This window comes from Hemibagrus wyckioides, linkage group LG23, assembly GCF_019097595.1.
Source record: "Hemibagrus wyckioides isolate EC202008001 linkage group LG23, SWU_Hwy_1.0, whole genome shotgun sequence".
In the NCBI taxonomy this organism is placed as follows: domain Eukaryota; kingdom Metazoa; phylum Chordata; class Actinopteri; order Siluriformes; family Bagridae; genus Hemibagrus; species Hemibagrus wyckioides.
This window is the reverse complement of record NC_080732.1, coordinates 15,607,355-15,631,849: the sequence shown is the minus strand read 5'-3', so window position 1 is coordinate 15,631,849 and position 24,495 is coordinate 15,607,355. Positions and strand designations below refer to the sequence as shown.

Genomic DNA, 24,495 nt, shown 5'->3' with positions numbered 1-24,495 from the left:
GTGTGTGTGTGTTGATGGACAGCCTTTTTCTACAATGCCAAACTCACACTAAGTAAAGAAAACAGCGTTACTAAGTGGACCCTTGAGACAAAGCTAGCTAAAATCCAGCTTTGGTGAGTGAGCTTGTGTGGTTTAGTGTGTATACTTTTAGCCGCCTCAGCTAATTAACAGCAGTTCGCCGTGTAGTATACGGCTATGAAATAGTTTTCAACAGAGCATGTGCTGAGTGTAATGCGAAAAGAAGTGAAAAATATGTTCCAGACGTTCATCAGCATTATAATTAACAGCACACTGTTCCTGGAACACCAATCCTAATCAAGTGCTTAATTAGCTCATTATGATTTTCTTGCCCCCCCCCCCCCCCGCCCCCACTCATGAATACGAACGTGTGGCTCTGCAGGTGAGGTGAATCTGATCTCAAATGTTGAGATTATGAGCTGTGTGAGTGCTGTAACAGTAAAGGTAACAGTAGGGTTGCTATAAATCCAGTCCTGGAGCGGAGAACTCCAGCACAGTTTAGTGATTGTCTTCCTGTAACACATTTATTATTAAGTGGTGAGCTGAATTACCTGAGCACTGTAGTTCTGTTCCTCTGTTATAACAGTATGTGTTGTCTATAACTGTTATTTCTGTAAGAATATGGATTACTATAACAATATGGTTTACTGTGGTCAACATAACAGTCGACATTACTATAAGAGTATGGGTTAGTGTGATTACTATAAGAGTATGGGTTAGTGTGATTACTATAACAGTATGGGTTTGTGTGATTACTATAACAGTATGGGTTAGTGTGATTACTATAACAGTATGGGTTTGTGTGATTACTATAAGAGTATGGGTTAGTGTGATTACTATAACAGTATGGGTTAGTGTGATTACTATGAGTATGGGTTAGTGTGATTACTATAACAGTATGGGTTTGTGTGATTACTATAACAGTATGGGTTTGTGTGATTACTATAACAGTATGGGTTTGTGTGATTACTATAACAGTATGGGTTAGTGTGATTACTATAACAGTATGGGTTTGTGTGATTACTATAACAGTATGGGTTAGTGTGATTACTATAACAGTATGGGTTTGTGTGATTACTATAACAGTATGGGTTAGTGTGATTACTATAACAGTATGGGTTTGTGTGATTACTATAACAGTATGGGTTAGTGTGATTACTATAACAGTATGGGTTTGTGTGATTACTATAACAGTATGGGTTTGTGTGATTACTATAACAGTATGGGTTAGTGTGATTACTATAACAGTATGGGTTTGTGTGATTACTATAACAGTATGGGTTTGTGTGATTACTATAACAGTATGGGTTTGTGTGATTACTATAACAGTATGGGTTAGTGTGATTACTATAAGAGTATGGGTTAGTGTGATTACTATAACAGTATGGGTTTGTGTGATTACTATAAGAGTATGGGTTTGTGTGATTACTATAAGAGTATGGGTTAGTGTGATTACTATAACAGTATGGGTTAGTGTGATTACTATAACAGTATGGGTTTGTGTGATTACTATAAGAGTATGGGTTTGTGTGATTACTATAAGAGTATGGGTTAGTGTGATTACTATAAGAGTATGGGTTAGTGTGATTACTATAAGAGTATGGGTTAGTGTGATTACTATAACAGTATGGGTTAGTGTGATTACTATAACAGTATGGGTTAGTGTGATTACTATAAGAGTATGGGTTAGTGTGATTACTATAACAGTATGGGTTAGTGTGATTACTATAACAGTATGGGTTAGTGTGATTACTATAACAGTATGGGTTAGTGTGATTACTATAACAGTATGGGTTAGTGTGATTACTATAACAGTATGGGTTAGTGTGATTACTATAACAGTATGGGTTAGTGTGATTACTATAAGAATATGGGTGTGATTACTATAACAGTATGGGTTAGTGTGATTACTATAACAGTATGGGTTAGTGTGATTACTATAACAGTATGGGTTAGTGTGATTACTATAACAGTATGGGTTAGTGTGATTACTATAACAGTATGGGTTAGTGTGATTACTATAACAGTATGGGTTAGTGTGATTACTATAACAGTATGGGTTAGTGTGATTACTATAACAGTATGGGTTAGTGTGATTACTATAAGAATATGGGTGTGATTACTATAACAGTATGGGTTAGTGTGATTACTATAACAGTATGGGTTAGTGTGATTACTATAACAGTATGGGTTAGTGTGATTACTATAACAGTATGGGTTAGTGTGATTACTATAACAGTATGGGTTAGTGTGATTACTATAACAGTATGGGTTAGTGTGATTACTATAACAGTATGGGTTAGTGTGATTACTATAACAGTATGGGTTAGTGTGATTACTATAACAGTATGGGTTAGTGTGATTACTATAACAGTATGGGTTAGTGTGATTACTATAACAGTATGGGTTAGTGTGATTACTATAACAGTATGGGTTAGTGTGATTACTATAACAGTATGGGTTAGTGTGATTACTATAACAGTATGGGTTAGTGTGATTACTATAACAGTATGGGTTAGTGTGATTACTATAACAGTATGGGTTAGTGTGATTACTATAACAGTATGGGTTAGTGTGATTACTATAACAGTATGGGTTAGTGTGATTACTATAACAGTATGGGTTAGTGTGATTACTATAAGAGTATGGGTTAGTGTGATTACTATAACAGTATGGGTTAGTGTGATTACTATAACAGTATGGGTTAGTGTGATTACTATAACAGTATGGGTTAGTGTGATTACTATAAGAATATGGGTGTGATTACTATAACAGTATGGGTTAGTGTGATTACTATAACAGTATGGGTTAGTGTGATTACTATAACAGTATGGGTTAGTGTGATTACTATAAGAATATGGGTGTGATTACTATAACAGTATGGGTTAGTGTGATTACTATAACAGTATGGGTTAGTGTGATTACTATAACAGTATGGGTTAGTGTGATTACTATAAGAATATGGGTGTGATTACTATAACAGTATGGGTTAGTGTGATTACTATAACAGTATGGGTTAGTGTGATTACTATAACAGTATGGGTTAGTGTGATTACTATAACAGTATGGGTTAGTGTGATTACTATAAGAGTATGGGTTAGTGTGATTACTATAACAGTATGGGTTAGTGTGATTACTATAACAGTATGGGTTAGTGTGATTACTATAACAGTATGGGTTAGTGTGATTACTATAAGAATATGGGTGTGATTACTATAACAGTATGGGTTAGTGTGATTACTATAACAGTATGGGTTAGTGTGATTACTATAAGAATATGGGTGTGATTACTATAACAGTATGGGTTAGTGTGATTACTATAACAGTATGGGTTAGTGTGATTACTATAAGAGTATGGGTTAGTGTGATTACTATAACAGTATGGGTTAGTGTGATTACTATAACAGTATGGGTTAGTGTGATTACTATAACAGTATGGGTTAGTGTGATTACTATAACAGTATGGGTTAGTGTGATTACTATAACAGTATGGGTTAGTGTGATTACTATAACAGTATGGGTTAGTGTGATTACTATAACAGTATGGGTTAGTGTGATTACTATAAGAATATGGGTGTGATTACTATAACACATTATGATTACTATAACAGCTTGGATAGTAATGATTACTATAACAGGATGGATTTATGTATAACAGTAAAGATCATAATGATTATTATAAGAGTATGGTTTACTATGATTACTAAAACAATAAGGATCAAAATGATTACTATAACAGTATAGGTTAGTGTGATTATAGTTATGGATTAGTGGGATTATTATAACAGTAAAGTTTAGTGTGATGACTGTAATAGTATGGATTAGTTCCAACATCTATAATAGTTTGGATTTGTATGATTACTATAACGGTATGGATTAGTGTGATTACTGTGGCAATATTCAGTAGTGTGATTACGAGTATGGAATATTTAAATTACTATAATAGTATGATTATTTTGGCGGTATAGATTAGTTTGGGCATCATAATAAGATTCTGTATGCTTATTGTTGCACTATGGAGTGCTGTAATGAATTTGTATGATTCCTGCGACGGAATGGATTGGTACTGTATGATTACTATAATACTGCGAAATTTTATCATTACTATGACAGTATGGATTGACATGATGGTTAGAATAATATGGATCCGTATGATTACTATACTGGCTTAGAATGCTATGAGCAGGGATGATCATTAGAAGCAGGATGTTGATATAATAGTATGGACCGGTATGATTGGTTTAAGTGTGATTAATTATATTATTATTATTATTATTATTATTATTATTATTATTATTATTATTATTATTATTACTACAGCATGACTGCTATATCAGTATAAATTAGAGTCAATGCTATAACAGGTTATAGAATTGTAATTACTTTAACAGAATGCGACAGGATTGTTTATGATTATCGGTGTGGCTGTGGGTCACTGTGATGGTTATTACAGTATGACTGCATCGAGGCTTTACCAGTATAATCGTTATAAATGTACGATTGCTTTAACAGTAGAATTGCTATAGTAGTGTGAATATTGTTCAATTATATTAGCATTATGACAGTATGATTGCTTCTGGCTAAGGGCAGCTGAGCCCGGGTAGATTAGTATTCATCTCTGCTGTGAGCTCCGGGGTGAAACGAGGTTTCCCAAGTCGCATGTCTTGCGTCAGATTTTGTTTCTTACACAGCTCGGCCTTGTGAGAGACGCATCTTTATTCTGCTGTTGCGCCATTCAGTCTGCAGTGAGCCAAGTTGCTCTGAGCTCAGGGGCCAAGTGCAGCTAGCCCCATGTCAAAAGTGTGTATTCAGAGAGTGTATTTATGGAGAGGTCTGGCTCCCCTGCTTCTGTTTTTTTTTTTCTTCTCCCCATGAAAAGCAAGCAGAGGAGAGTCCCAGCCGCTCAGCATAGCAAAATCAGATCAGCTTTAGTCCACCGTTCAAAGCTGTAGTGTTCCTTCACACACACACACTACTCCTAGATGTCTCTACTACGTTATCATTATTATCTTTTATTTACTTACAGATTTTATTGTGATTGGTTTTCATTGGACTTTTACATTAACAGGCTATACCGGATACACAAACGCATTTCTATCACGCACCTTAAAGCGGCGTTTGGGATTTAGCTGCACGCAAAGTGCGATTTCGATTGTGATAACAGTGTGGTGAAAAAACTGTTCCAAGTAATATCTACTTTTTTAGGGCTTGTGAAATAAAGTATTCTATGAATGTTGGGTTTTTTTTTTTTTGCTTCAGATCTGTAAAAGTAAAATCTAGAATAGTGTTGAAACAGTAAGATTTGCTCAGTGATGTGTGTGTGTGTGTGTGTGTGTGTACTGACAGCTGCTATAGCGGGTGATGACAGGCTTGATAAGTGTGTTTGGCCCACTCCTTTTATCTCTCTCATCCTCCTTCCTCCCTCTCTCTCTCTCTCTCTCTCTCTCTCTCTCTCTCTCTCTCTCTCTCTATCACTCTGTCTATTCATTATATACATGACTCCCTCTATCTCGCTCTCTCTTTCACTCGTTCTCTCTCTCTCTCCATTATATACATGACTCTCTCTATCTCTTACCCTCTCTCTTTCTCTGTTTCTCGCTCTCTCTGTTTCTCTCTCTATTCTTTATATACTTTTCTGTCTCTCTCTTTTGCTCTCTTTCTCTCTCTCTCTCTCTCTCTCTCTCCATTCTTTATATACTTTACTCACTCTCTCCACCCCTGTCTCTCTCTATCTCTGTCTCTGTGTGTGTCTCTCTCTATTTATATACATAACTCTTTTTCTCCAGCTTCCCCCATCTCACTGTCTCTCTTATTCTTTATATACATAACTTGCTCTCTCTCTACAGCTCTCACCCTTTTTCTCTTCTCTCTCTCTCTCTCTCTCTCTCTCTCTCTCTCTCAGTGTTCCTCTATGACCTTAAACTTGCTGTGTATCTACAGCATAAAATGCCACAGCTGAGAACACACACTGAGTCACGAGTCAAAGTCTCTAGGGTGTGTGTGTGTGAGTGTGTGTGAATGTGTGTGCGCGTGTGTGTGTGCGCGTGTGTGTGTGTGTGTGCGTGTGCTCGTTTATGTGTGTGTATGTGTTGGCAGTGTTCGTGGCAGTCAACCACAGTGTTGATTAGTATTTTTGAGCCACGGCGTCAGACAGTGTTCCCTCCTGTGCCTCACGTCTACTGTATTACTGTGATCGCATTGGTTAAGGCGTGTTAGCGTACAGTTGATGGAGTTAGCACACAACAACGCTCCATGTGTTCAACATAGCTGCTGAAGAGACAGAAAATAAGAAGAAGCACATTTTACTGATGAGCTCTATTCCAGAAATTTCATTTAATTCAGATTCATGCTATGCTGCTTCACGTGAAATGCTAGTTATATTGTCAAACCCATTGTGCGTGATGGTGGGTGGGAAGCTTCAGCTTCTTTGAGCTTCAGAATCAGGTTTTTTCCACACTAGCGCTTTTAATGCACTTTCAGCACTCCACAGAAAATCCAAAATGAAACACCAGTGCAATATTTCTGGGCTTTCTCTTTGCTCAAATTGAAGATTTTCCAAGCTTATACTCTGGTGTGTGTGTGTGTGTGTGTGCACCCCTCTCTCTGGTTCATGTGGTTTTAGCAACAGCAACATGTATAGCAGCTAATGTAGCTATGCCAGCTACCTAACTGCTTTAACAGTAGCAAGCTAGCACTAGAATTAGGTAGCAGCAAGAAGGTCCTGGGTTCGAATCCCGGGTTCAAACAGGCAGGGGCCTTTCTGTGTGGAGTTTGCATGTTCTCCCTGTGTGTGTGTGGGTTTACTCCGGGTACTCCGGTTTCCTCCCACAGTCCAAAAACATGTACATTAGGTTGATTGGTCATTCTAAATTGCCCATAGGAGTGAGTGAGTGTGTGTGTTTGTCTGTCTAAATGTTTGGTCCTGTGATGGACTGGTGACCTGTCCAGGGTGTACCCCTGCCTTTCGTCCAATGTGTGCTGGAATAGACTCCAGCAGATCCCCGTGACCCTAATTAGGAATAAAGCAGGTATAGAAAATAGATGGAAGGATTAGCTAGCACTAAATTAAGGAATTAGCTTGCTGAATTAGCTCAACTTAGCTAGCTAAGTATTTTGTTAAGGCTACTGAGACACACAAAAAAACAAACAAAATGGCCTGAGGAGTTTGTTTCCATGAAGGGAAATTTTTTTTAATCTTTTATAAGTGTATAGCTAGGCTGCTACAATCTTTACATTCTGTTGCTTAGCACAAAATGCTAATTTTATGTACACATTAAGCTATACTAGTTTAGTGAGTTATCTAGTTAACATTACTACCTCACCAGAACTAGCGAAAAGGCTACCAAGAAAGCTAAAAGGTAAAATAGTTTATTGTGTAATTAATGCCAGTAGCCTAAGACAGAAAAAGATGAACTGATTGGAGTTCCAGAAATTTCCATAAAGTAAAATATTTTCCTTCCACCTTTTCTTTTACCTTTTTAGCTTCACACTCTGCTGCTTAGCATTATTAGGCTACACTAGTGTAGCAACATTAGCTAATCGAGCCAGCTAACTACATGCAGGATATATTTTAATGTGAACGAACTACCATTACCTCACTAGCATTAGCCAAATTTGCTACGAATTTAACTATTAAGTATTTTATAGTGTAAATAAAACCTATAACATAGTATTAGCAAGTGTAGACCTTTATATTGTATTTTATACTAAGCAATATATCAAGGAAGGAGTGCGAAAAAAGAAACAAATAATGATGTAAAGATCTGCACTTTTGTCCCTGTTGCCCTCTCCTTTTGTTCTCCTCCTATTTCTTCATGTCCTCTCTCTCTCTCTCTCTCTCTCTCTCTCGTTCCTGTAGCAGCTGGCAGTTGCTATGGTTGCTACTGGAGCTCTAGCTGTTTCTTTGTTTTTCTTTTCTGTTACTAAGCTCTTTTTTTTCATTTGGACACTGAAGACAAAACTAACACTACTTTTTTTCCATCCCATCTTTAGACACTTGATGTTAATGCTGGTATTAAAAATAGAGTAGAGATACCTGGACCTGGATATCCATCAGCTCGGTAGCTCTGGAGAAAAAGAAAGGAAAAAAACTCTCTGTACCACGGAAATGTCCACCTGATCCATACAAAAGAAATGTCCACCAGTTTTATTCCATGCAAATCTCCCCAGCTCTATAGCTTAGATATGTCCACGAGGTCAATACCATAGAAATGTCCACTAGCTCCATAACATAGAAATGTCCATCAGCTCCATACCATAGAAACCTCCACCGGATTCATACCATAGAAATGTCCACCAGCTCAATAGCATAGAAATATCCACCGGATTCATACCATAGAAATGTCCACCAGCTCAATAGCATAGAAATGTCCACCAGATTCATACCATAAAAAATGTCCACCAGCTCAATAGCATAGAAATATCCACCGGATTCATACCATAGAAATGTCCACCAGCTCAATAGCATAGAAATGTCCACCAGATTCATACCATAGAAATGTCCACCAGCTCAATAGCATAGAAATGTCCACCAGATTCATACCATAGAAATGTCCACCAGCTCAATAGCATAGAAATGTCCACCAGATTCATACCATAAAAAATGTCCGCCAGCTCAATAGCATAGAAATATCCACCAGATTCATACCATACAAATGTCCACCAGCTCTTTACAATAGAAATATCCAACAGATCCATTTCACAGAAAAGTCCATCAGCACCATACGACAGAAAAGTCCATCAGCACCATACAACAGAAAAGTCGACCAGCTCAATACCATAGAAATGTCCACCAGCTCCATAGCATAGAAATGTCCACCGGGTCTATACAATAGAAATGTCCACAAGCTCAGTAGCATAGAAATGTCCACCAGATTCATACCATAAAAATGTCCACAAGCTCAGTAGCATAGAAATGTCCACCAGATTCATACCATAAAAATGTCCACAAGCTCTTTACTATAGAAATATCCACCAGATCCATTTAACAGAAATGTCCATCAGCACCATATGACAGAAAAGTCCATCAGCACCATACCATAGAAACGTCCACCATTGGTTTAAACATCCATCATCTCCCTATCATGCACTACATACCCCGCAGTTCTAGAACATTGAGATGACCATCAATTATATATGGTTCAAATGTTTCTCAGCTTCTTAGGGCAAAGATGTCCATCAGCCCTGTAATGTTCATGTTTGCACCAAGTCTGATTTATGAAGATGAATATAAAGACAGATAATAAATTAGACATATTTCTTTGGACATGGCAGAAATATGAAAGATGCAGCTGATTGTCCATCCATCAGCAATGTTTAGGAGATGCAGATGTTCTGAAATCCTTTCACTCCGCCTGTGTTAATAAGAACATTTGAAAGCGGTTAATCTGATCATACGAACATGACTGACAACTTCTCCTTCAGTAGGGTTCTACAGTGAGAGATATTTCTGTTGCCTGATGCACATTACCCAGATTTATTGCTTTTGGTGGTCAGGGAATGAATTATTCATGCCTTTGCCAGTCGAGCATCTGGCCTGGAGTAATTTCTTTTAATAGTTGGAATAAATGATTGATGAAGTAGAGCTGAAATGAAATGATATTATAAAAGTAAAAAAATGAGCAGATATATAAGCGTATCTTCCTTCAGCCATTCTGTCTCTGGAGTAATGAGATAAAAATGATTGGCTGGCTTGAGTTTGGCGAAAACTATAGATGGAAAATAGTACCTAGTGTGCATAATTTAATAAATAAGAATATCATGAAATAGTATCTTTGGTTCCGTAGGACAGACTAAGTATGCTTGGTTTAGTTGTATGATTTAGTATTCTTGATAAAGTAGTCCCATTTTTTAGTCAAATGGACTACTACTATTACTATAACACCTCGCACCATTAGCCATCCTTCTCTCACTAACTGTTATGTAATTATTTTTATATAGGAAGTAAAATTCTGCTTCGAGTCTATGTGTGATTTTGTCCGGCTTGAGAACAAATTTTTCAATACGTGTTTGAACTGTTTTTTAAATCTCATTCTGAGAATTGATTCTTAGATCGATTCAGAGTCAGATTCTAATTTGGACTTGATTCTAATCTGACTTTGACTTTTTTTAAGTGTGACTCTAATTCGGATTCTTTTACTCTTATTCCAATTCTAAAATTATTACAGATTCTATTACTCTAGCCTCCTGGTGGTCCAGCAGCAGGATCCCACGCTCTCATTGCCGTGGCCCGGGTCAATTCCCGGACAGGGCGCTAACCCAGCCACTGAAGAGTTAACTCTCAGTGCCGGTCCCAAGCCCGGATTAAATGGGAGGGTTGCTTCAGGAAGTGCATCCAGCGTAAAACCTGTGCCAAATCGAAACATGTGGACCAAATGATCCGTTGTGGCGACGCTGATCAGGGAGCAGCTGAAAGAAAAACGACAACAACAACAGATTTTATTACTCTTAATGTTCTTCTCATTCTATTACTCTGATTTTGATTCTTTTGCTGTTATTATAATTCTGACTCTGATTCAGATTCAGATTCTATTATTCAGACGAGGAGATATCCCTCCAGCAGGTTCTGGGTCAACCCTTAGGTCTGTATCTAGTGACTGATACAGCTCTACTTGCACATGGACTAGTATGCATACATTTAAAATATCCTAGTACTGTTAATACAGGGTGTATTATGACTGAGAATCCAATCTAAACATTGAACTCTGAGTCGAAGAGAAACTTTGGTTCCTGACTTTTTTTTCTTTTCTTTTCTTTTTGTGTGTGTGTGTGTGTGTGTGTGTGTGTGCGTCTGTGCAAATCCAATTAGTTCAGAAAGAGGCGTTAGCATTGCTATCTCTGGGTAATGAGTCGATGATGCAGCTGCTGTGTTGTGTGTGTTGGCAGTCAGACAGGGTGCAGTGAGAGAGAGAGATGGAGAGGGAGAGAGAGAGATGGAGAGGAGGACAGTTGGTTGTAATTGAAAGTAATCGCTCTGGTGGACACGTCTTTAATTATGCATCTTGTCTCTTAAATCGCTGATAAGTGGCTAAACTTGTGGTAAAAAAAAATCTGAGGGGGGTGAGGAGGATAGTGGGGGGAGGGGCAGGGTGTGACTGTGTTTGTGTGGTTTGTTATACAACCAGTTATACAGAGTAATAATAATAATAATAATAATAATAATAATAATAATAACAATACTAATTATTATAATAATAGTTATTATTATTATTATTGTATTTTTGTTCACTAATAATTAAAATTTCTCTCTTAAATAAACTTATTAATAATACTACTTGTGTAAGAATAATAATAATAATAATAAAAATAATAATAATATCTTTGCTAATTAATAGGTAATAATTATCTAAAATTATTAATTAATTAATTAATTAATTAATTATTAAAAATTATTATTAATAAAAAAAAGAATGAACAAATGAAGGAGGATCCAATTCCGTACTGCTATAAAATAACTACTTAATAATAATAATACAATTTTTTTGCTAATTAATAATTATCTCTTTAAAAAAGTATTATTAATAATAAAAAAAAGAATGAAGGATGATCCAGTTCCACACTGTTATAATATAAATATAATATAATAAAAATAGCTACTTAAATAATATTAATAATAATGTTTTTTGATAATTATTAATTAATAATTATCTCTGAAAAATATTATTTATTTAACAATCAATAATTGTTTAATCACAAATACTAGTAAGAAATACATTTATTACATTTTTAAGTTATTACGATCATTTTAAAGCATGAACTAGTCTATATTTTTCTACATAATCTATAACCCATCACTTTCTTAAAGCATGTGATCCCACCACACTGGGAGCCGCTGTGAAAAAAAAAATCATCTTTCTGTCGAATAAATCTGAATGTCGGTATTTGCTCCAAATGATATCTAAAAGTGCTTTTCTTTCTACTTTAGTATGAATCAACTTCCATTATGTGATGAAATATGCCATCTGGACGCTCTACTCAGAAGAGCTATATTATGATTGCCATCAATGCCATTCGCCAGCTTTATATTCAACATGGTTATTTTTCAGTGGGCAAATTGCTCAATTGCTCTTGTCAATGGCTCGATTACTTCCCCAGCCTTCAGATTAAAGCCAGCCAACCTTTCATCAGCTGTCGTGTTTACACTGAGTGATACAGCGTACGTATGACCCAAGCCCAGGCTCGGGAACATGCTGATGGATCTCAAGGTAACTCCTTCATCATGAATCTAGTAATATTTAATAGCTAATAAATACTAAATAGAATGCCTGTGTGCTGATTATTAATTAATCTTGATGTCGGAGAACAGTTTGGTCTCTAAACAGATGGTTTATTATAGCACGATAGTAAAAAAAAAAAAAAAAGAAAGAAAACAGTGTCTTTTGTGTGCTTATGTACATTTGGAGGCTTGTATGAGGTACAGGGCTGAAATTTTCATAAATGTTGAACATTTTTTAAGCAGAATTAAGATTTTTAGCTGTTTTGAATGATCTTTACTCTTTACCATTTGTAAAAGTCTTCTCAAACGTTGCTCTTCACTAGTTTATTTTGTAGAAAAACAAATGAAAAATAAATAAATAAATAAATAAATAGATAAATAGTAATAATAAATAGTATTTAAATATTTAAATAAATAGTAAAATTCTAAAAAATAAATAAATATAATTGATTAATATTTATTAAGTAAAGCTGTATTATTTATATAAATTGAGATGAAGAAAGACGATTGAGCAAAATAAATAAATAAACAAACAAAAATACATAAATAACTTACACAAAATAATACATTAAGTAAATAAATAAATAAATAAATAGGTAAAAAATCAATCAATAAATAAATGAATGAATGAATAAACAAACAAACTAATAAATAAATAAATATCAAACGTGCACTATATCCACTACACAGCATAGCTAGTGCAGTTGCTGTGTTTTTTGTTGTTGTTGTTGTTGTTTTTGCAAAAATGTTGTTTTGTGCACTTGAGTTTTTCCCACTGCTCTCATTAGTAATCTTGTTAACTCATGAGTACACAGCACAGATGCCGGCATCGTGCCTGTCCTCCAAACCGAACTGGGCATCGTATTAGTGGCATCTGTGCCTTGTTGTACCAACATGCACGCAAGCCATGAAACACTCTAGCGACTCCGAGCTAACAGCATGGAATTTTAGCCATGCTGGTTTTATTTATGACGTTATCTCACTGTTTCGTTTTGTTTTGTTTTTTTTATTCTTCCCTTTCTTCCCTAACTGTGCGTTGTGTTCGCAGTCACACGGTACATGCATGTTATCACGCTTGACTGGACTCACATCCCTGCAACACGGCTTAACATTCTCATTCGTTATCGTTTCAATAGTAACAACTCATCCGCTGTCACCTGAATGGCAGACTCTCTACATGATATGGTGCCATTTTCTGTAAGGAGAAAAAGGGAGAAGGAAGGAGTCTCCAGTGTCAGCACTTTGCAGCATTCTGTAAATCTCCCACTGTGGGATACGCTGCAGGCTTTGTGATTTTTTGAGTTTCCTCTAACACTACACCCTGTTGTGTTTTTATTCTTTACTTAATACAGTGCCCAGAAAAAGAACTTGCCTAAAACAGAAGTCCTTCATCAACTGTGCGAGCAAAAGGGCTTCTGAAGCAGTGGGAGGTGAATATTCGCAATTTCACCTCCTACAGTTTTAGAAGCACTTGGCTTCACAGTGTTTAAGCGACAATAAAACTTGGTATGGCAGATTTCTTAGCTTCCTGCCCTTTGCACACACTATAAATATCTTAGTTTTTATTTTTCCTTTTATGGATGACCATTATGGTCTAACCCAGTGCCTAATTTCAGCAATTTTTTTGTCAGAGCTAGACTTATCTGGGGAGAGAAGCATTAAGAAACCGGAACGACACAGGACCTAAAACCGAACCTTGAGGCTCTCCATTTATCTTGACTTGGCTTACTTCTTTAAACAAGTTCTACACTTAAAAAAAAGGTTCCTTGGGGTTCTATGTAGAACCCTAGGGTTCGGTACTTGGCCAATAGAACCTTTTTGCCAAAAAGGGTCTATGTAGAACCCTTGGAGAGCAAAGAATCTTCACTTCAGTAAGCAGGAGGAGTTCTTTGGTTATCCATACTATATACACATATTTTTCCATAACACAGTGTTGCTGTTTTTGTTGAAATGAATTTAAACTGATGGAAAAATGCTGTATTGGAATTTGTATCTAATTCTAATTATAATAATAATTCTAATTAAAATAATAACCCCCTAAATTTTCAGAAAATAACCATCTAACTTGGATTCTGAGACCCCTGTGGGTTTTTTAATGAAACCTTATTAAGAAGAATAAAAAGAATGATTTTATGGATCCATAAGTAAGTGATAGAACCTTTTTAGGTACTGTATTGAACCATTCCTTTTAGAAATCTATTATTTATGAATCACATGAAGTCGTTACAATAAAAATATTGGCAAATAGGTTTGATTTCCAAATCTATCCGCAAAATCTGTCCCCAGTAAGAAGTTATAAATGTTTCGTTCAATTATAGTACCTCAATTGCACTATTAGTGCGCTCTCTCCTATACCTGAATGTATTAGATAATGATTACACATACTGAACTGCCTTCTTTTTCTAAATCACAAAAAACTCATAGTTTTACCTTAAACAAAAAGATTAAACCAGAGAGCAATATTCTACCCAACTGGATCTTCATAAGTCCCCACTGACTTCCTCCTCTGAGAGGCTGCGAGTCAATAAGCACGACTTCATCTCAGCCCTTGGCAAGCTCCAGCAATTGTAATTACGGTGACATATTGAGGCAATTAACTCATCTTGCCTTAAATCTGCTCGGTATCGTATATCACACAGCTTACTTGGGCATAGCTTTGAGAAATTGAAAACGTGGACCAAGGAAAGCATTTGACTGCATCAAAGAAGTAGAGATTTAAAAAAATATATATATGGCTAGTCAAGTATGTTATTCTACAAATGGGTGACAGATTAAAGGAAAAACCAACGGCTCAGCTCAATCAAATAGATCTGGAGTGAAGTTAGATAACACGTGAAAACACAGTATGAGGAAATATCCTTTGGAAGAACATTGGTCCAGCCTTCCAGGACAGTTCCCAAGATTTGTCAGTGTGCATTGAAGCTGTTCTGGTGACTCATGGTGGTCCAGAAGATTGTTGGATTTTGCTTGAATTTGACTAGCTTCAGGATTTCTATAATTAGGTACAGTATATAAGCCTCTAGATATCCTTGAGGCTGGCTCCTAAGTTGGCTCTAAAACAGAATTTAAAAACAATAGAAGACTTCTAAGGATATTCCCAGGACCTTCAGGCATCCAATTGGTCTCTTAACCCTCAAGTGTAGAGCTTTGTGCTTAGAATGGATCCTGACTCACTAGTAAATATACTAAATGTGAATCATTATGCAATAAAGTGCTTGCACAAGTGTTGCTGGTGTTTTGGGGGTACTTTCTGAATTTTATGCTCACTGCGGGTGGGTGTTTGAGGGCAACAGGGCTTTGAAGCTGAGTGGCTGAGAAAAGTGTGGCAGTAACAACATTTAGTTCTGTAATATCATACTTGGTGGTTGGCTAAGAGGATAATAAGAATCCAAAATGAAATAATGTGTGTGGAAAGTCTGCAATAAAAAAAATTGGAAACCTGACACGAACGTTTTCTCTTCCTGGCCTCACCTTTGGACTAATAAATCATTATGAAAGCTGTATTATTCCTCCTGCTTATTATTAGCTGCCTGAGCAGATCAATAGTATCCTTTAACCTGCGGGACATTTTAGTGAGAAATTATCTCACTATTGGACCCACTAATGTGCTGTAATGTTTCAGACAGAATCTTTCAGAGTTATGGCACAAGTTTTGAGACTGAAAAACGTTCATATAGCAGTTATAAAACTTTCCGTTTGATGGCTGTGGAAGGACCACGTTACAGGACTGCCAGAGAGCCACTGTTGGGCCTGTGAGAATGGAGATGTGTTGGGAATGTAATGTTGGGTTGTTGAGAAGGGAGGTGTTTTGGGAATGTGGTGTTTGTGAGAATGGAGGTGTGTTTGGTATGTGGTGTTGGGGAGAATGGTGGTGCATTTGGAACATAGTATTGATGAGAAAGGTGTTGTGTTTGGAATATAGTGGTTGAGAGAATGATAGTGTGTTTGGAATATGGTGTTTGTGAGAACAGTGATGTGTTTGGAATTTAGTGTTTGAGAGAACGGTGGTGTGTTTGGAATGTAGTGTTTGTGAGAATGGCGTTTGGAATTTAGTGTTTGTGAGAACGGTAGTGTGTTTGGAATTTAGTGTTTGTGAGAATAGTGTCCTGTTTAGAATGTAGTGTTTGTGAGAATGGTGTTTGGAATATAGTGTTTGTCAGAATGATGTTCGAAATGTGGTGTTTGTAAGAATGATGGCATGTTTGGAATGTAGTGTTTGTGAGAACGGTGTTGTGTTTGGAATATAGTGTTTGTGAGAATAGTGTCATGTTTAGAACGTAGTGTTTGTGAGAACGGTGGCGTGTTTGGAATGTGTCTTGATTTTTTTTATTTGTTTGTGTTTTGCAGAGTGGAGAGGCTTCTGTCTTCGAGGTGAATATCCGGTACGTTGGAGGCCTGCTGTCTGCATATTACCTGACCGGAGAAGAGGTAAGAACAGAAAAACCTGCATCATATATAGAGCTAGGGCCAAAAATCAAAATCTTTTTTATTTAACATTAGAGACAAATGCTTTTTGTGCTATTTAAGAAAGCCCACTTTACATCGCTGTGACTTTGTATATTAATGAATAAGAACTTTTATATTCATACAGACACACACACACACACACAGACTAAGCCTTCATCCTTTCCCACAGGAGCAGAAGAGATCCACTGGCATAACTTGCCTAGACTTACTGCTTCATTGTAGAGGATAAAAATCATACCCGTCCGAAACTAATGGCCGGGGAATCTGTCGATACACAGCCTCTCGAGTCAGCTTAACATGTATTGAGTGAGAATCTGAAAAAGTCAGAGAAGAAGACAGACGTGTGGGATTTTCCTGCCGTTTCAGCTTTTCTGCTTTGAGTGGATGCTGTTGGGATTTAGTGTGAGGGGAACAGTGGTGACTTTTACTCCGGAGTGAGAGAGAGCAGTCCACTCGGGAAGAGCGGCGGTTCTTTCAGAAACACAGTGGAAGAACAAATTTAAGGCTTTTACACAAAGACTGTGTAGTTTAACGATGCTTAATTAATGATTTAATTACTTAATTTAAACTGAGTAATTAAAAGGCTTAATTATGATGAACATTCACAGCAAACATGGCTGTTACAGAGAAGTTAATTCATGTTCAAGTCTTTGGCAGCTACTTAGAACAACGCATTATCCTGCATAATGTAACACTAATGACAAAAAGCACTTTCTTTCTTTCTTTCTTTCTTTCTTTCTTTCTTTCTTCTTATTTATCCATTCCATTGTTAATTAGTATATATTTTTTCCTTACATTAGTTCGATCATTTATTCATTCATCCATTTTTCACTGTTTTTATTAAATCAATATTTCTTTCTTTCTTTCTTTCTTTCTTTCTTTCTTTCTTTCTTTCTTTCTTTCTTTCTTTCTTTCTTTTTTATTTTTAATTAATTTTTTTTTCTTTTTTCCCTTTGTTCATTTATTTATTTTTATTTATTCCATCCGTCTGTCCTTCCTTCCTTCCTTTTTTCCATCCTTCCCTCCTGCCATACATTGAAGCTAGGAAATCCAGCTGACAGCAAAAGTAGAGCTACACAAACACTCTGTGCTTTTTTATGGACACTGAAGCAGGTAGCAAGAGGTGATTCTTTACTTAATTCCCTACTTTTAAGCTGTAAAATGTGTGTGTGTGTGTGTGTGTGTGAGAGAGAGAGAGATTGGAGATAAAACAGTTTTCCTTATAGTTATCTCTGCACTGGAGTGTTTTATCAGATCAGAATGGCTTGTGGCTGATGATGCATCATGCCCAGTTTGCAGCCTCTACACACACACACACACACACACACACACAGTAACTGTATGGCACTCAACCACTGTCTAGAACTGTACAGAAGTATATTGTGTGAGACATTTGTCTCTGAAGGCGATGGATTTGTTTTCCCGCACAGCCACTAGATAGAGTGTGTTGTCTGCATTTTCCAATGGAAGTGTCAATATAGCTTAGCCTCCTTCTGTGAGCCTGTCACATGTGTGGGTGGAGAAATGTAGCAGCGATCTGTGGGGTCCAAGCACCCACTGACGTGGTCAATTACTTGCCTAGATTCATAGAAAACTAGAGTAACCAGGTAGTGTTCATGTTTCATGTCAAATGCCTCCTAAATGCCTATAAACTGTTGACGGCTGCCATGTTGTTTAACTTAGAAATAGATTAGAAATCCAGTTACAGATTCAGAACACACACTGATCAGTCTGACATTTTCGGAGAAACTGTTATTTGAATGTAACTCCCCCTTTGGATGACCACACCTAAACTTCGAGGACATCTTTACAATGGTGTCTTACTCATACATACCCATGATTTCTCATGCCTTGCTGTAGAAAAGAGATGAGCTTCAGTACGGCTACTTGTTCATCCCTTCATCTGTTTTCTCCTCACATGCCGTGGTCCCTGAACAGATTTAACAGAGAAAGTAACTCTCACACACAGATTAGATTAACACCCGCCTGCTGGCAGCCGAGTTGTTTGGGGTGCAGGAATTAGTGTTATTGGAAGCGAAGTCGTCCCTCGTCTCAATAATTTTGTCCTGGTCGATTGTTCCCATACTCTGAGTTGTCACTTTCATGGTGTTTTATGGCGACAGTCATTAAAAAGACACCCGGTGGTCACTGTTCTGTTTTAATTTGCACAGCAATCTTTCTGTCGCATCTCGCTCTGAGCAGCAGAATCGATTTATGTAAAGCTTTGTGCTCTACCCCTTCTGTGATTTCAGAGACCAGTGAAACACTTGCGTATGCGTTCATGAAATTCGCTTTATGATGCTGTGCCACTAGCTTGAACTCAAGCACAAATGCTGGCAAAAAGCCAGGAGACTGAAAGAGCATAATTGTTCATCTGTCAAGGTTCCTCTCTCATCTTACAGTTTCCATGGCGATGAACAACGTGTGTTTGTGTTTGGTTTGATTTTGGTTCTAGTCCCGTCTCCATCCTATTGCTCGCTACCTGATTGTGTTCACCTGTTTTGTGTTTAATTCTGATTGTTTTCACTATCTGATGGACTCTAGGACTATATGACTCAAGTCCAATCATGGACTTGGTTCCATCCTTCATGTTTTCTATATGGGCTTCTGTATCGGCTTGTCTCAAACAGTAGTTGTATTTGGACTTTGGTCATTCTTATGGGAAGTGGTAGCTTAGTGGTTAATGGTTAGTGGTGTTGGTCTCCTGACCAGATGGTTGTAAGTTTGAGTCCCAGGTCCACCAAGTTTAGTGGCTAAGGCCTTGTACTCCTGAAATAAAGGTTGTGAGTTTGAATCCCAGTTGTATAAAATGAGATAAAAATGTAAGTTGCTCTGGATTAGGGCATCTGCCAAATGCCAGAAATGTAAATATATTGATCTCACTAAATGTGGTCTTGGTCTGGACTGAGAATTAGATAATGTAGAACTAAAGCTTTTGTGTTGTTGTTTCCTTTCGTGTGAACAAGGTTTAACAAAAAGCAATTCCTTCATCTGGAAAACAGCTAAATCACTGTCACAGTGCATCAAAACCATCGAAAGGATTTTGATGGTTTTCTCTATCGAGTTTGTCTCGCTCTGGACTTCATTTAGACTCAATTTTGACTTGATTTAAACCCTCTTCACGTTTCATGACTATAATTCTAACCCTGTCAAATGCCTCCTAAAAACTGATTGATTGATGGCCTCCATGTTGTTTATAACTAAGAAATAAATTTAAAAAATCAGTTACGTAGTGAACACCAACACTGAATATGTTGATCAGACATTGATCAGACTTTCAGAGATTGAGATGTAACTCCACCCGCTATGGATGGCCACACCCCAAAACTCTAGAAAATATCCTAGTCATTGGCATAGTGCGTGAAGCCAACTAGTTGATGTAAAGTTTTGGCCTTAAAAAGGATTTAATGGTTTTCTGTATCGATCTTGACATGATCTGAACCCACTTAAGACTTGGCCTTGACTCTATCTCAGTCAGTCCTGGTTTTGGAATTGACATCCACTTGACTTGAGCCTACCATTTTATGCCACTGTTTCAGTGCCAGGTCATTACTTTCTGTTGAACTTTTTCACTAGCATATTCCAGCGCATTTTTAGAAGAAGGCAAAGAAGCCTTTATTAGTCACATATACATTACAGCACAGTGAAATTCATTCTTTGCATATCCCTACTTTGAGTACTTTGATCCCTACTCAACTAAGTTGAGGTCAGAGAGCAGGACCAGCCATGATACCCATAGAGCAGTAAAAGTTAAGGGCCTTGTTCAAGGGCCCAACAGTGGTAGTTTGGCAGTGGGCCCTGACCTTCTGACCAACAACCCAAAGTCTTAACCATATAAGCAGCTACCACCGCCCCAGATTTATGCAGTACAGGCAGATTCAACCCCCAGTACCTTTATGTGTCTATGGTGTTGTATGATAGTGGGTTGAAATTGGCAACACTATTTAACAAAGAATAATAGTTTAATGGTTTTAGATTATGAAAGTGGTTCTGTGTAGAAAATGGTATTCAATTCAGAAAGACAAATATATAGAATGGAAATTTTTCTAAATAAATTTATAAGAAACACTTCTTGTCCTAGGGGATACCTGAACAGGACACAGTTGCCCATCTGTTTATTAACCAGTGCAAATACACATACAGTTTTTCTTTTATTGCTTTGTCCATAAATAACATATATGGCTAAACATTTGTGAACACCCATAAATGGTTCTCCTACAAACTGTTGCTACCAAGCTGAAAGTCCACAATTGTCTAGAGAGTCTTTGTATGCTGTAGCATTTCTGGAACTAAGCAGGAACAGAGGAACTGGAACAGATGTCCAAATCTGTTTCTATAAGACAATACTGAAAGAACTTGAAAGCCCTCAAGTTGAGGAACATGAGTGGCCCGAATCCTGACCTCAGCCCCATTGAACACCTTTTGCCGAATGGAGCCTTCTTTATTAGCATCAGAGCCAAATCTCAGGAAAGCTGTTGTAGCTGAATGAACACAAATCCTCACATCCACACTCCAACATCTAGTGAAAAGCCTTCGCTGAATAGTGAAGAACCGACTCGTTGATAATGCCATTGTTTTGGAATTGGCACAAATGGATTTGTTGGTCAGATGTCCACATAATTTTTGGCCATATAATATCAGCTGTGCTACATCGTTTATTGGAACTATTTTAGAAAGTCATCAAGTTTACACAACTTAACAAGCAGTAAAAAGACATTTTGCACTAGTCCAGAACAAAACCTAGATAAGTAGATGATTTTGTTGCCAGACGTTTGCTTTGTACTCTTGTCATCCTACCTCATGCCTGTGCCCGAGTCTAATGTGGGTTTATCACGTCCAGCTTTTATCACATCCACAGCGGGATTGACACACAGCTTATTGTTTAGTGGGGGAAAAAAATTGCCTGGGAACGATCACACAAGTGAGACTCCTTTCATGTCATGCAACGGATGCATGCGCAACATTGTGTTTGTACGCTTCCGACATTCCCACAGTGCTGCTTTTCAGCTTCTTGCTCTGGATTTTATTTTTTATTCGCTAGTTGCTCGGTAATTGGACTGCGGGGTTTGTGCAGGGGGTCTCGTGTGTCGAGGCTCGGGTCAAAATAAAGATACCGACAGTAAGAGAGTGAGAGAAAGATAGAGAGAGTATATGCTGGGTAGATATCTGATTGGGCTTCATTAAGGGTGATTTATTGATCAGCCGAGCTTAATTGCAATATCAGTTCACAAAAAAAGATATAGCAAAAACAGAAAAGGGGAAGCTTCTTTCATTTTCTTTTTAAACACCATCTCTTATAATGTTTTACTCCCGTGACTGTAATTATACAGTGCTTCATCACCAGCCTCTCCATTTCCCTTTGTTGCGTTTAATTTATTTATTATTATGCTTAATTTATGTGGAGCGTCTGCCATACGGTCGTGTGAATTAGTGGTTACTATAGAAACGATAACATATTAGAAAGAGAGGATTGATATAAACCTGTGGTATATAATTGCCTCACATTATTATCAAATGATAGGTTGAATAAAAATAAACACGAATCTTATGATGGTGGTTAAACATTACCAGTTGCTTTAGTATAATAAATATATATATCTATAGTATAATCGTTCTCTCTCTCACTCTCTCTCTCTCTCTCTCTCTCTGTAATTAAGTCAATAGCGCTCTTCCACGTCTCCCGTCTCTTTATGTCTCCACCTGCCCATGAACATAAGAGAGTGAGCTTTTGTTATGGCAGTAGTATGACCCGTGTGTGCACTCGGATGTAAAACCCCTAAGGGAGGTTGAGTTTGTCCTCAGATGTCCCTCTGGAAGCTTTTTTTTCGAGTCTCGCTCTTCTCTTTTTGCGCACTAATTGGCCGGTTTGATTCAGCAGACAGCTGTTCACACTGTGGCTTTAGCACCTGCTTAAGATGAAAAAAAAAGAAATAAGTAAAGGGTTGAGGCTGAAAGGCGATGTTTCATTTTAGTTACTGGGCTTTTTTTTATTGCTTGTGTTCTGCTAACTTTGATTTTGTTCTGATCTCCCAGATCAGTGGTACAAAACCCATATCAGAGTGATCTATAGTACTATCTATAGTATATCATATACCCACTGTACTTGGTAGCATGTTTGATTTGCACCTCCAGGGTTGGGGGTTTGGTTCTTGAGGATTCTTTGATTCTGTGTTTTAGGGGTTTCCTGCACGTTCTCCAGTTTCCTTCCACATTCCAAAGGCTGTGTTATAACCTGATCTCTAAAGTGTCCATAGTGTGTGAATGGAGTGTGATTGTGCCCTATGTTTTATAGGGTTGGTACCCTGTCCAGTGATATCCATGTCTCCTATATTGTGCCTAAAGTCCACTGGGATAGACTCCAGGCTCTCTGCAACCCCATGTAGGATAAACAGTTTAGAAAATGAATGGATGGATGGATGGATGATAGATGGATAAATGAATAAATAGATAAATGGATGGTTGGATGGATGGATGGATGGATGGATGGATGGGTGAATAAATAGATAAATGGATGGTTGGATGGATGGATGGATGGATGGATGGATGGGTGAATAAATAGATAAATGGATGGATGGATGGATGGATGGAGGGATGGATAAATAGATAGATAGATAGATAGATAGATAGATAGATAGATAGATAGATAGATAGATAGATAGATAGATAGATAGATAGATAGATAGATAGATAGATAGATAGATAGATGAATGATTGGATGTATGGATAAATAGTTGGATGAATGGATGGATGGATGGATAGATGGATGGATAGATGGTGGATGGATGGATGGATGGATGGGTGAATAAATAGATAAATGGATGGATGGATGGATGGAGGGATGGATAAATAGATAGACAGATAGATGAATGATTGGATGTATGGATAAATAGTTGGATGAATGGATGGATGGATGGATGGATAGATGGATGGATTGATGGGTGAATAAATAGAGGATGGATGGATAGATGGTGGATGGATGGATGGATGGATGGACAGATGGATGGAAGAATAGATAGACAAATGGATGGATGGATGGATGAATAAATAGATAAATGGATGAATGGATGAATGTGTGGATGGATGGATGCACGGATGGACGGACGGATGAATGGAGGGATGAATGGATAGATAGATAAATGGATGAATGGATGGATAGATAAATGGATGAATGGATGGATAGATACCTCTACTTAAAATACAGCCACATCAGTATTACATCATAAAGCTTCAATCATACACTTGTCTCAAATAAATAATATCCACACAGAAACACAGTATGTGTAGAGAAACCAATTGTGCAGATCTCCATTTGTTTGGAGACTTTGGAGAGGCGTAATCAAATCTTTTCTTGTTTTTGTCTTTTCACGGCTGTGGAGGAGTAGAAGATTAGTTTTTAGCTTTGCCAGTATTGCTGATTATCGGCAGTGTTGAATGATTCCCTCAAAAAAAATGTTATTTTGTGATTTTGATCATATATTTTAGGGGAGGGGAAAAAAGTAAGTACTAATTTCCACAATTGTTTTTTTTTTACATCTTTAAATGAGGTGAATAGATGGATGAATGGATGGATGTGTGGATGGATGGGTGGACGGATGGGTGGACGGGTGAATAAATAGATGATGGATGGATGGATGGATGGATGGGTGGGTGGACGGATGGATGGGTGGATGGGTGGACGGATGGGTGGACGGGTGAATAAATAGATGATGGATGGAGGGTTGGATGGATAGATGGATGGATGGGTGGGTGGACAGATGGATGGGTGAATAAATAGATGATGGATGGATGGGTGGATG

At 37.4% G+C, this 24,495-nt stretch overlaps 1 protein-coding gene across 1 annotated transcript in view; it reads left to right on the top strand.

Annotated features, from left to right (window-relative positions):
• The window catches only part of LOC131344471 (mannosyl-oligosaccharide 1,2-alpha-mannosidase IA), a 246,146-nt gene that overhangs the window by 170,202 nt on the left and 51,449 nt on the right, over positions 1-24,495 (top strand). Inside the window, exon 4 of the mRNA XM_058376798.1 lies at positions 16,580-16,660. Coding sequence (XP_058232781.1) covers positions 16,580-16,660 — 81 coding nt within the window. The remainder of the gene's footprint in view (positions 1-16,579; positions 16,661-24,495) is intronic.